General features: G+C 42.0%; 1 protein-coding gene across 7 annotated transcripts in view; it reads right to left on the minus strand.

The window, feature by feature from the left end:
- The window catches only part of mia2 (MIA SH3 domain ER export factor 2), a 77302-nt gene extending 71175 nt beyond the window's left edge, over positions 1 to 6127 (minus strand). The window contains exons 1-4 of one of the 7 annotated variants that reach the window (XM_033027156.1): positions 5721 to 6127; positions 4827 to 4990; positions 3951 to 4084; positions 379 to 465 (exon numbers count right to left, since the gene is read on the minus strand). In XM_033027156.1, the coding sequence (XP_032883047.1) occupies positions 379 to 465; positions 3951 to 4084; positions 4827 to 4941 (336 nt within the window). In that variant the 5' untranslated portion in view covers positions 4942 to 4990; positions 5721 to 6127. Of the gene's footprint in view, positions 1 to 378; positions 466 to 3950; positions 4085 to 4826; positions 5405 to 5720 lie in introns of those variants that run through there. The other 6 variants (XM_033027160.1, XR_004413092.1, XR_004413093.1 and 3 more) reach the window with 6 other exon arrangements.
- Between the last annotated feature and the right edge of the window lie 7455 nt (positions 6128 to 13582).

The following is a 13582-nucleotide window of genomic DNA, read 5'->3' on the forward strand; positions in this document are numbered from 1 at the left end:
GTTAATTTAACTTGGCATCTTGTTCGGCACAGACAATGTGGACCAAAGAGCCCATTACGGTACAGTTTTAATATTCTCAAGCATTTGCTTAAAATTATCCATTTAAAATATTCCAACAGAAGATGTATGAGGAACATTCTGAATCAAACTATTCCGTTTCTGAATTGCATGCACAGGTGTTGCAAATTATTTTAGGTTAGTATATCAAAATAATCAATCAGGGTCACTTCAGCACAAGTAATAAATCACGTAATCTGCTGCACTCCAGCCATCTTAACTTGTTTGAGTGAATCCACAATTTCCTATTTTTCAGACCTTTGTAACATAGTATGGATACATTAACTATACAATGCACTGATATATCAATTGAAGGGTTACCTGGGTTGGTAGTTCAACTTCAGTGTATGCCATGACATCTTCAACTTTAACTGCATCTTTTGGAAAATACCCAAATTGCTTCCCTATCTGAAATAACATTAAATAGTACAATTAGAAACCATTTGAAAAAGATCACATAAAGGTATGTGTGTTATTTGATTGCATTCTCAGCGACCACAAAAATATTATAGAGTTCTGATGCACTGTATAGAGTCTTACTCAGTTAATCCGGTAATTAATTTCAAATATTAATAACATTGTAGTGATATTTTACCTTAGGTTCGGATTTATTATCATCATGAATACTGAGGTATAGAGAAAAAACTTTGTTTTGCATGCTAGCCGATGAGATTATACTGTACATAAACACAAACAAGTCAAACTCAAGTACAATAGATAGAACAAAGGGGACAATATAGTGCATAATATAGTTCTCAACATTGTAGCACATCAATTCCAAGGACAATTAACAATGTAAGAATTAAAATTCACTTAAGTAGATCTACTTCATGATAACTTAATAGATAATTAATGACAAAAGGAAATTTTGCTGGAATTTATTTTCTTCACTATAGACAGCTTTCTCATTAAACCTTTAACACAGTAAATCTCAGATAATCTAGCATCTAGCTGCTTAGAAATTGTGACAGATTGGCATCCAGTTCATTCAATAATCCAGAATGAGGGCCATGGTTCCAGTGTGCTAGTGGGGTGACCAGAGGCATAGTTGCAACTGTGGGTTACATCCGTGATCGAAACTGTGACTATGGTCTGCAAACTAAAGGTCATGAACATGGGTGGGTTTACAAACAGAGCCAAGGTCCAGAATGCTTGAATAATTCCATCTCCCTTTATGAATGGGTGATTGATGATCCGCATGGACCCTGTGGACCGAAGGACTTGTTTCCATGCCGTGCCTCTAAACTCAAAGTTAAGCTACTGGAAGAGTTATACTATTGTGTTACGTGTTTAAAAAGAAAAAAAGTCAAATAAAAGTACCGGTATATTTGGGGTTTAACAGGAGTAACCTCCAATAATCTGGAAAATGTGCAGCCTTAGGAATCCCTTTGGGGGAGTCCAGAACCAGGGTCACAGTTTAAGAATAAGGGGTAGGCCATTTAGGAATGAGATGAGGACATAAATTTTCACCCTGAGAATTGTGAATCTGTGAAATTCTCTGCCACAGAAGGCAGTGGCGGCCAATTCATTGAATGCTTTCAAGAGAGAGTTCAATATAGTTCTTAGGGCTAACAGAATCAAAGGATATGGGGAAAAAGCAGGAACGGGGTACTGATTTTGTATGATCAGCCATGATCATATGGAATGACGGTGCTGGCTCGAAGTGCCGAATGGCCTAATCCTGTACCTATTTTCAATGTTTCAAATTCTGACTATGTGTATCCCTGCTCTCCCTCCCCCACCTTGGGCAGCTGTGCTTTCATCCATTGGATTTCTGTACAAACCCCTCCACACCTACATTTCTCACTAGCACTTTTATAATACTTTTAGACACCCATCTATCTATACGTAACTGAAGCTCTGATCTTGTTATCCTCCAGTTTGCGCGGTCTTTCTATTTACGCAAAAACGCTACGATTTTTCACCAGCATACTCACCGGCCTCCTGTGCTGTGAGTGCACCAAGTTTTGTTCCGATCAGTGGTATACTCTAATGTAAAAGTTAGCGAGCTTTGAAAATCTTAAAAACCGAGTGTGCGCAGATCGATCTCCTCTCCTGCCTGTCATGCCGCCTGGGTTGGTCTTTTCCCGTCACTCCGCGGGATGGTCCGCCCCTTCCTGCGCTATCGCGTCTTTACTGGAGCTGAGGGAGGCTCTGGATGGCCGACAGACGTCTCCAACCAGACACAATTTTCCGAGGGACCGGAAGCGGCTCAGCCCAATGCAGCCCTACCCAGTGCAGCCCAACCCAGCCCAGCGCAGAGTCGGAGAAGTCGCCAAACGGAAAGCAGAGGCTCTGATCCCAGCGGAGGAGAACGCCCAGTGACCAGCACCCATCGCACCGTCAGCTCCAGCCCCTTCCCCTCTGGTCCCCCTCGCTGGCTCCTGCCCCCATCCTCCGTGATACTCCCCTCTCACCCACAACCTCCGTCTATTCTCCGAACTCTCTCCCCCTGCCCACACAACCCTGCCCACTCACCCCTCTCCCCCCACGCACCCCCTCACCCTCACGCCCACACACCCCTCCCCCCCGCCCACACACACCACTCCCACCCGCCCCCTCCCACACAACCCCCTCCCCCCACACCACCTCCCCCGCCTACACACCCCCCCTCCCCTGCCCACACCCCCTTCCCCCCCCACCCACCCCCCACAACTCCACAACCCACCCTTTCCCCCCCGCTCCACTCCCCCTCCCCCCCCACACACCAACCTCCCCCACCAGCCCACGCCTGAAGCCGTCCCCTCCCACGGCTGCAGAACGCAACAAGAGACGCAACATATACACCTCCCCTCCCCTCCCACCCCACACCATGCTTTCCTCCCCTCCCACTCCCCCCTGCCCACACACACCTCCACCCCTCCTCCTCTCCCACCCCCCTTCCGGGGTGGAAGATTGCAACCTTCACATTGTCCGCCCTGTTTCAACTAATGCAATCAACTCAACGTGTACAAACGGAAGATCAAATAGAACAATTTGTCCAACAACTTTAGGCTGTGCACGCCACACGAAAGAAGAAGACCCCCCTTCCCTCCCCTCCTACACATGAAGAGGAGGGGGAGGGAGTGCTGGGGGATGAGGGGAATTGTGCCATGCCTGCTCAGTTAGGGGCTTTGGGTGAGTGGTCCCACTTAGTCTAGTAATAATATATTCTTCTGCACGATAACCATTATCACCCATTTATGCTCCTGTGAGATGTGTCGGGAGTTGTTGATAATGTAAACCAAATTAATCTATTAAAATGCAGAATGTTGATATACAGAGAAAGGCACGCTGAGTACATGATATATTTCCTACGCCAATCAACAGGACAATCACGTAGAGCTGCTGTATCACAGCACCAGAGACACGTGTTCGATCCTGATCTCAAGTGCTGCCTGTGTGGTGTTTGCGCATTCGCATGGGATTCGTCTGGATGCTCTGGTTTTCTGCCACATAACAAAGACTGTGGGTTTGTAGGTTAATTGACCTCTGTAAAGTTGTCCATAGTGTTTAGGGAGTGGATTAGAAAGTGGGATAACATAGAACTAGTGTGAACGGGTAATGAATGGTCAGCATGGACTCAGTGGGCTAAAGGGCCTGTTTACATGCTGTACCAGTATACTAAGACTAATCTGAAGAATATTACAGATAGATGTGTTGAGTAGATGATATATTTCTGATGTCAATCAATTAGACAATCTAGAAGGAACGTTGAATAGAGACTTAGTTTATTGTCACGTGTTGTGAAAAGCTTTTGTTGCGTGTTAACCAGTCAGCAGTAAGATGAAACGTGATTACTATTGAACCATTTACAATTTCTACACGGATTAAATATACGTGGTTATGAATTGACAAAAATGAATGTCACCTATTCTTGAACAAAATAACACATTGCAAAACACAATACTTACACTTCCAGCCCATAAATCATCTCTTTTCCCAGTCAGTTTAAAGTAAACAAATATGGAGTCTCCATGCCTAAAAGTAAGGAATCTGCAATCACGTCCTGTGTAGTCCAATGTCGCTGTAACTCTGCTCAGATACCCTGCATACATATCAAAGGTAGTTTGGTTAAAACGAAAATAAACTTTAATTCAAATAATACTAAAATTACATTATCTATTCAAACACATATATGTGGTTAATTTTGTATGATATAGATTATTAGATACTTTGAATAATACAAAGAACCAATTTGTTTTGCTGGTATATCTGGCTTTACTGGATTAGAAAGAAGAGCTGAATCTGTGAAGGAAGCCACAAAACCATTTGAAGTGATTTATCATAAAATATTACAGGGCAGTGCAGCTGGTAGAGCTGCTGCCTCACAGCACTTGTGAACCCAAATTCCATCCTGACATCAGGTGCTATCAGTATAGTTTGCACGTTCTTCCTGTGACTAATGTGCAAAGACGTGTAGGTTTACAGGTTAATCAGCTTCTGTATTAACCTGGTATGCAGGGAGTGAATAAGACAGAGAGAAAACATAAAACTAGTGTAAATGGGTGATCAAAGGTCAGTGTGGACTCAGTGGGTCAAGGGCCTGTGTCCATGCTGTACCTCTAAACTAAATATATGTGGGTGGATCAGTTCAATTGCATTCATTTCAACAACCAGAATGAATATTTTAACAATTAAAATACGTTTCAAATTGTTTCACGAGGGAATGAGCTCAAAGTGAAATCAAATACTACAATTAAAATGTCTTTCAATCAATTAATCGCAATCAATCTTGAAAAAAAGGTGCTTTCCTTAATTACCGCTTAACTTTGCAGAATGTCACTTACTTGCACATTCAGGATCCCCGCAAACTTTTAAATCAGACAGTTTAGAAATCATTTCGCTTGGTTTCAATCGTAGAAAGAGCAGGAGTAAAGTGCTGAGGACTGCAGCAGACGCCATGTTGAACTACTCATCCAATTTTATATTTTCCAGTTTGGGCAACCAGATGCTGAATTGGAAATAAGAAATAAACTATAGCCAGTTAATTCCCCTTACCTCTCCTCGCACAAAAATTACAAATGTAACCCCAGTTACTATTGTCCTTCGAAAAGCTACAATTATTTAAAAAGCAATAAAGTTATGACGTGTCCTTGTATCGTGGGGCATAGTTGAAGAGTTCAATGATTAACTGGGTACAAAAGGGTGATTTGCCCGGGTAAATCATCAAACTATGAACGTTTGGCAGGTACCTGACGAGAAACAATACTCGCGAATTGCCCAGTTCAGCAACACGAAGAGACTAGGTCAGTGACGACAATTGAAAAATAATGGTCAGAATTGTTGATTTATCATTGAAGCACCCCCTAATTTACGTGATTAAACTGTTGGATCATTTCCCGTTGATTAAAAACTGACCATTGTTGTGAGAATAATTAAACGGAAACGACATTCATCTGCAAACGCTTAAATGGTACTTGTGTGTAACACGGCCTGACTTGCTACATGTGCACGGAAGAATAAAACGCGACCCGACTTGGTCCGACCGGTCAACGTAGATGGATGGCACTAGTTGGCGAGTTGATATCCATGGTGTGTTTCCTTGTACAATCCGTCCGAACAACTCACCCAGGCTACTCAGATACCTGACTACATCAAAAACTAACTTTGTTAGCGGTCGTTCATTGCCTTCATTTGTCATCCAACCCGATACCATTATGAACATTATCGGGAGTTCTTACCCTTATGAACATTATCGGGAATTCTTCGTGTTCTTAGCAAACCCGATGTTGTTGTCAACACTGCGGAGTTGGCAAACCTTGGAGCCCCACCAAACGCTCTGACCTTTTACTCTTCCACCAGACCAAGAAGAGACCGCTGCTTGACTTGACTTCTGGTTTAATCGTTGAATATAAATCTCAAGTAATTGCCTCAGAAAACCCGGATTAATTTGTTTTCACTCACTTACACTTTGTACCCATTTCAATAGTTGATTAACTGGGCTCCTTCGAAACTTAAAAAAAAACTCATTCGGAATAAAATATCCAAATGAAGGTGATGTATCTGTAAGCACACGGGAATGTTGTAACATTGACCCCAGCTTCCAGCCTTCACAGTTGAGAATGCTATTTTTCAACGGGACTTTCACCCATTGTGGGGCTGAACCAATCACGGGAAGGTGGTGGGAGGCTTACTGTTCGTTAACAATGGGCAGGGCGCTTCCAGCCCACCTTGTATCACCGCCTGAGAGGTCAGCGCCGTCACATGCTGGCCGTCTATCCAGACTTACTCTTGATAAAAAAAAACCACAGCGCCGGAGCAAATCAGCAGCTCGGGCAGGACCTACGGAGGGGAATGGACAGACTGCCTTTCAGGTCCAAACCCTTCTTCATGACTGATTGTACTATGGGGAAGAAGGCTGGAAAAGAGAGGTAGAGGCGGGTCAAATCTGACATCTGCCCATCGACCTCTCGTCTCACCTGAATACACCCATCTCTTGCCAGGCACTGTCCCGCCCCATCTTCCTTTTCCAGCTTTCGCCCCCCTACTACAATCAGTTTAAAGAAGGGCCCCGACTAGAAATGTAGCCTGTCCATTCCCCCACCGATGCTGTGTGTAAAAAGGGACTGCAGATGCTAGTTTAAACCTAAAATAGACACAAAATGCTGGAGTAACTCAGCGGGACAGTCAGGATCTCTGGAGAAAAGGAATAGGTAACGTTTCGCGTCGAGACCTTTCTTCAGACTGATCTATCTCCAAGAGATGCGGCCAGACCCGCTCAGTTCCTCCAGCCTTTTTGTTTTCCTTTTGATTCCAACATCTGCAGGTTTATTGTGTCTGCACCTTTCAGCCCTTGTCCCTTTTGCTGGAGAGAAAACTACCATCATGAAAGATAATTAAAATTCCACTTTATATTTGACTTTTTTAAATTAGTATTTAAACATATACACGGATAATTAATTTGACGCCCCTGTCAATCTCTGCGGCATGGATTCTGTTATGGAGATACAAGGAACTACAGATCTTGAATGAAACACGGTGTGCTGGAGGAACTCCGCGGTCAGGCAGTATCTGTGGAGAGGGTGGGAAGACGATAATTAGGATCAGGGCCCTTCTTCAGTCTGTTTATAGTAGCGGGTAGAAAGCTGGAGAGAGGTGGCACATAGCCCGTCGTGTGATAAGTGTGGGAAGTGTGCAGATGCTGGTTTAAACCGAAGATAGACCCTAAATTGATCTAGATAATGGGATTGTGGCCAAGTTTGCAGATGATGCTAAGATAGGTGGAGGGCAAGCAGTGTAGAGGAGTCAAGGACTCCGCAGAAGGACTTGGACAGGTTAGGAGAGTGGGCAGAGAAGTGGCAGATGAAATTCAGAATAGCAAAGTGCGGAGTCATGCAATTGGTAATAAGGCTAAAAGCATAGATTTTATTTTCTAAATGGAGAATCCAGAAATCAGAGGTGCAAAGAGTCCTGCACCAGAATTCACAAGTCCCTTTAATTTGCAAAGTTAATTTGCAAATCAAATCGGTAGTAAGGAAGGCAAATTCAATGCAAGCATTTATATCAAGAGGACTGGAATACAAAAACAGAGATGTAATGCTGTGAGCAAATTTTGGCCCCATATCTGAGGAAGGATGTGTTGGCTCTGGAGAGGGTCTAGAGGAGGTTTACAAGAATGATTCCAGGAATGAGTGGGTTAGCATATGATGAGTGTTTGATAGCACTGGGCCTCTACTCGCTGGAGTTTAAAGATTACAAGAAATTCTCTGCCACAGAAGGCAGTGGAGGCCAATTCACCAGATGTTTTCAAGAGAGTGTTTGATATAGCTCACAGGGATAACAGAATCAAGAGATATGGGGAGAAAGCAGGAACAGGGTACTGATTTTGGATGATCAGCAATTATCATATTGAATGGTGGTGCTGGCTCAAGGGGCCGAACAGCCTATTGTTGCACCTATGTTGATGGGGGACTTCATTGAAACTTACAGAATAATAAAAGACATAGATAGAGTGGATGTGGAAAGGATGTTTCCAATGGTGGGAGAGTCTAGGACCAGAGGTCATAGCCTCAGAATTAAAGGGCGCTCTTTTAGAAAGGATGTGAGAAGGATCTTCTGTAGTCATAGGGTAGCTAATCTGTGGAACTCATTGCCACAGAGGGCTGTGGAGGCCACGTCAGTAGATATTTTAAGGCAGAGATTGACACCTGTTCTAATCAAGAATTTGTCTAAGGTTATGGGGAGAAGGCGGAAAATGGGATTAGGAGGAAGAGTGATAAGTGGATGTAGGAGCTTTGATTGGATGCTGTGAGGTTTGTCCCACCCCCACTTCTCATTTCCATCTTTCTTCCCCCTGCTAATTCCAGTTTTGAGTCTTTAAGCATAACACTGATTTCAAAGGATGGATGTAATGTGACGTTAGTCATAAGTCAAAATGAAAGGACGGCGATGCAAACACTGGAAGATGCAAGAGGATAAAGGGTCTCGACCCGAAACGTCACCTAATCCCTTTCTCCAGAGATGCTGCCTGACCTGCTGAGTTGCTCCAGCTTTTTGTTTCAGCGACGGCTGAAACTCTCAACACACCAGAACTGCTAATTTCCAAGGTAATGGGCTGAAAGATTGACCGAAAAATATTGGGTTGGAATTGAGGCCTTCCATGCAAATATTTCTGTTGTTTCTTTGAGATCAAAATGCAGAGATTTTAATTAACATTTTTTTTTGTGCAAAATGAAGACATAAACATAAACCATTGGTTAAGATGGATCCCGATCTGTTTTATTATTTGCATGAGGCAATTATAATCCATGCCCATAAAATTGTTGTATAGGTCTAGACTTTGCTGCATGAATAATTATGTTAACTCAAGATCAGGACATTGGACCATAATTGCACCTACTCATTTTACTAAGCAGAACAGAAGACTAGTTCGCAAACATTTTGTTGCTACTATTTCAACTGATTTCCCTTCATTCTAGCAGAGAGTCGTCAAAATAATGGAAAAGACTGGAGCATTGACTGTACATTTGGATTTATGTGTGCAACAGAATAAAGAACCATTAATGTTACTGTTAGTTTCATGCAAAAACAAAGCAGATAATTTTGCAGTCAGTCACTGCAATATCTGGGTTTAGAATTCTCAGTGATTTAGGAAACCATCCTGAATTCTGCAAGATCAATTTGATTTCACATGGGCCAGAATAGTCCAGTTTAAAACCAGACATAGTTCAGGTTGATTAGATGCAGTATTAAGGAAGTGGCTGCCTTGTTGAGGTCTTCGTCTTCCAGATGATACATTAAAAAGCAAATCTAACTACTCGTTTAAGTGGTGCAAAGTTCTCATGGTAAGCATTTCACTTTTGGGGGGCGGGGTTGTGGTATGGAGTTTTTCCAGTGACCTGATCAACAATGATTGCTCAAGGATCGGAATCAATCAGACAAACTTGTCATTCATCTAATCTCTTAACGTTGGATTTTTCCGTCTTTTGGAATGTCATACATTCCAGTAAGGGTATTCACCTCTAATCTACTTTACTTCCTGCATCACCCATCTGTTCCCTCTGTCAAGGACAAGAGGAATCAAAACAACACGAAGAGATAACACAGCACCACAGAGAACCACCTTAACCCCGCCCCAGGAGAGCTTTGAACATGGGAGACATCAGAGCCGAGACGAGGAATCTCCTTCACCGCCCCATACCGCATCCATGTGACCGTTCTCTCCACTCACCCTTTCCCCCTCCTCCCCCTTGTTGGAGTTCACTGATCAGATGAAGGAGCTGGTCATTGCTGGAACCAAACTCACCCCCCGCCCTATTCCCATTTTCTCCCCCATTATTCCCTCCCGGCATCCACCTGTCGCAGTTTTGATCCAAACATCACAGGTACGAGGTTGAGCACCTCCGTCCCCCGCACGGCGGCATCATCCTCTGTCTGCCCAGCCTGATAACGTTGCTTATGAACAAAATGCAGCAAGCTCTAATTGATATGTGCTGGGTCCAGGTTGCATGGCTAATGGCACTCATGACTCTTTTCAGGATAAGCTGGGGCCCTGTGTACCAAAAGCTTCTGCATTTTCTGTCTTGATAGGTAATAGAAAATGAATGGTGAATCTGCTAAGAAATAAGGAGGATTCAACTGCAAATTTAGCACCCATTCCTCATCAGCGACAGCCTGTCACAAAAAATGGGACAGATAATGCTTTTAACACACTAAAACTATCTTTATTAAATGTTAGGTCTTTGGCAGGAAATTCATTTTTAATCAACAATTTTATTATTAAGCACCATCTTGATTTTATGTTTTTAACTGAAACTTGGTTGGACCAAAATAACAGTGCAACTGTTCTTATCGAGTCAACCCCTCAGCTTTGAGAGCAAGGCTAGAGTGCATAAGAAAGGAGATGGAGTCACCATAATGTTTAATGACTCACTCCAATGCAAGTAGACATCTTATGAAAATTTTGCTTATTTTGAGTATGTGGCTCTTCAGCTGAGTTCATCCTCTCGAGGAACTATGTTCCTAAATATCTACAGGCCACCTAAATACTGTGCAAGTTTCTTTGGTGAGTTTACTGAACTGCTGTCTATAATCTGTATTGACTTTGATCGTGTAGTTATTGTTGGTGATTTTAACATTCATGTTGACAACCCCCAGGACAGGGGGGGACTAAAGAACTGTGTTGTGTTCTTGACACTACAGACTGACAGCATGTGACAGAGCCCACACACAAGGGGCACACTCTGGACTTGATTATCTCCAAGGGTCTGAACATTTCCAAGGTTGTGGTGACTGATGTTGCTCTCTCTGACCATTCCTGTGTTTTATTTGACAGGACTATCTCCATGCACACAAATGTTCAAAAAGAGATAAGTCACTGAAAACACTAGTGAAACATTTATTCAGCTTTTCCCTTCCACACCCGACCCCTCTTGGGTCTCAGTCAATGAGCTTGTAGATCATTTCAATTCTAAAATTACAAATGTTATTGATGCCTTTGCACCCACTAAGGTGAAGGCTGTCTCTAGTAAGAAAAGATCTTCATGGAGAAATGCCACGCTGGTAAGAACAGAAAAAAGTGTCGAAAAGCTGAACGCAGGTGGCGAAAAACAAATCTCCAGGTTCACTATGACATTTATAGGGAGAGACTTGCATTTATGGCTTGGAGCTGAGAAATGCAAGGCAGTCCTTCTTCTCTGACATCATCGCCAAAAACAATAATAATGCACGTGCCTTGTTTGCTACTGTCGACAGGCTAACACACCCTCCTGTGTCAGTAGCCTCTGAACTTTTTTCCACCAGGGCCTGCAATGAATTTGCCTCCTTCTTCACTGACAAAATTCAGAAAATTAGACAAGCAGTCAGTGCCTCCATATCAGGTACAGGATGCGTGTTGTCCGTGTGTCCACGTAAAACCAATTCAAATGCCATGACACAATTTTGTGCAATCAACCATAAAAAAACCTGAAGGACATTATACAACATCTGAAATCCTCCTCCTGCTGCCTTGATATTCTGCCAACAGGCTTTTTCAAAAATGTTTCAAATTATTTGGCCTCAAGATCTTCTACAAATCGTAAACACGTCTCTTAGGTGTCTTCCCAAAGGCCCTGAAAACTGCAGTCATCAAGCCACTCTTAAAAAGAACAATTTAGACAAGTCACTAATGTGCAATTACAGGCCCATATCAAACCTTCCATTTTTAAGTAAAATCATTGAAAAAGCTGTTTTTCAACAGCTTAACTTTTTGTCATTAAACAACTGTTTTGATTTATTCCAGTCAGGTTTTCGACCACACCACAGCAGAGACTGCTCTTGTTAAGGTCTTCAATGACATCCACTTAAATATAGGCAGTGGCAAAATTTCAGTCTTAGTATTACTGGATCTCAGTGCTGCATTTGACATTGTCGACCACACCATATTACTAGACCAATTGGAAAACTGGGTTTGACTTTCTGGCACAGTACTAAACTGGTTTGAATCCTACTTAAAGAACAGGGAACTACTTTGTGTCTATAGATAATTACACATCAGAGTGGACAAATATGACGTGGAAGTTCCCCTGGGCTCCATTCTGGGGCCTCTTCTGTTTAACATCTACATGCTCCCACTGGCTCAGATTATGGAAAACAACAAAATATGTTACCATAATTATGCAGAGGACACACAAATTTACATAACCTTATCACCAGGGGCTATTGTCCAATACGAATACTGAGTAAGTGCATCGAACAAATCAACGATTGTATGTGCCAAAACTTTCTTCAATTAAACAAAGACAAAACTGAGGTAGTTGCTTTTGGAGCAACAAGGAATGATTAAAAGTCAGTGCTCAGCTTCAATCGGCAATGTTAAAAACCACGGACAAAGCCAGAATTCTTGGTGTGATCATGGACTCAGACCTGAATTTCAACAGCCACTTTAAGACAATTACAAAGTCAGCCTACTATCACCGTAAGAATATATCAAGGGTTAAAGGACTTATGGTTCAGCAGGATTTGGAAAACTTGTCCATGCATTTATCTTCAGTAGACTTGAATACTGCAATGCTGTCTTCACAGGTCTCCCTAAAAAATCGACTAGACAGCTACAGCTAATTCAGAATGCTGCTGCTCGAGTCCTCTCCAAGACCAAAAAAGTGGATCACATCACTCCAGTTTTGAGGTTTTATACTGGCTTCCAGTCTGTCAAAGAATTGATTTCCAAATATTACTGTTGGTTTATAAAGCACTGAATGGTCTAGGGCCAAAATACATTTCTGATCTTCTGCTACATTATGAACCATCCAAACCTCTGAGGTCGTCTGGGACAGGTCTGCTTTCTGTCCCCATGTCAGAACTAAACATGGAGAAGCAGCTTTTAGTTTTTATGCACCACATATATGGAACAAACTTCCAGAAAAATGCAGGTTCGTTCCAACTCTGTTCTTTTAAATCGGGGCTGAATACTTTTCTATTTGACACTGCTTTTAATTAAATTAAAATAATTATTCATTTCTTACACTGCACTGTAACTTTTATTCTAATTTTATACTTGTCTTATTCTATTTTAGCTTGTCTTTATTTTCTATTCTTTTTAATGACTGTTTCAATTGCCTTTTAATGCTTTGTGTAAAGCACTTTGAATTGCCTTGTTGCTGAAGTGTGCTATATAAATAAACTTGCTTGTTTGCTTACATTTCATAATAACTGATACAATGCTATGATGCGACTGTGCTGTTTATTATTTTAAAATCAGTTTTAAGTGCAGTTTTAGAGAAGCTGAATGTTTTTGATTTTATTCATTTTGTTTACTTTGTCCAATCCATTAACAGACAACAATCAGCATGTATAAAAGTGTTATTAAAATTGGCAAATGAGTTTTAAAAAAGCATTTTTATCAGCGCAATTTTTTTTTTAAATTGCTGTTAACACTTTTTTCTTTTGTGTAATCCCTAACAGTATAACACAGACTGATAACATTCTTATACACTTAAGAGCTCTTCTAGACACACTCACGCACACACACATTTTTTCCTGCATCGACTGATTGATGTCAGTTCCACATTTTTTAAACTCTGGAAATGAGGATTGGGCATATATTCTAAGGTCACTGTCTAATTTT

Source organism: Amblyraja radiata, chromosome 9 (assembly GCF_010909765.2).
Source record: "Amblyraja radiata isolate CabotCenter1 chromosome 9, sAmbRad1.1.pri, whole genome shotgun sequence".
Classification (NCBI taxonomy): Eukaryota; Metazoa; Chordata; class Chondrichthyes; order Rajiformes; family Rajidae; genus Amblyraja; species Amblyraja radiata.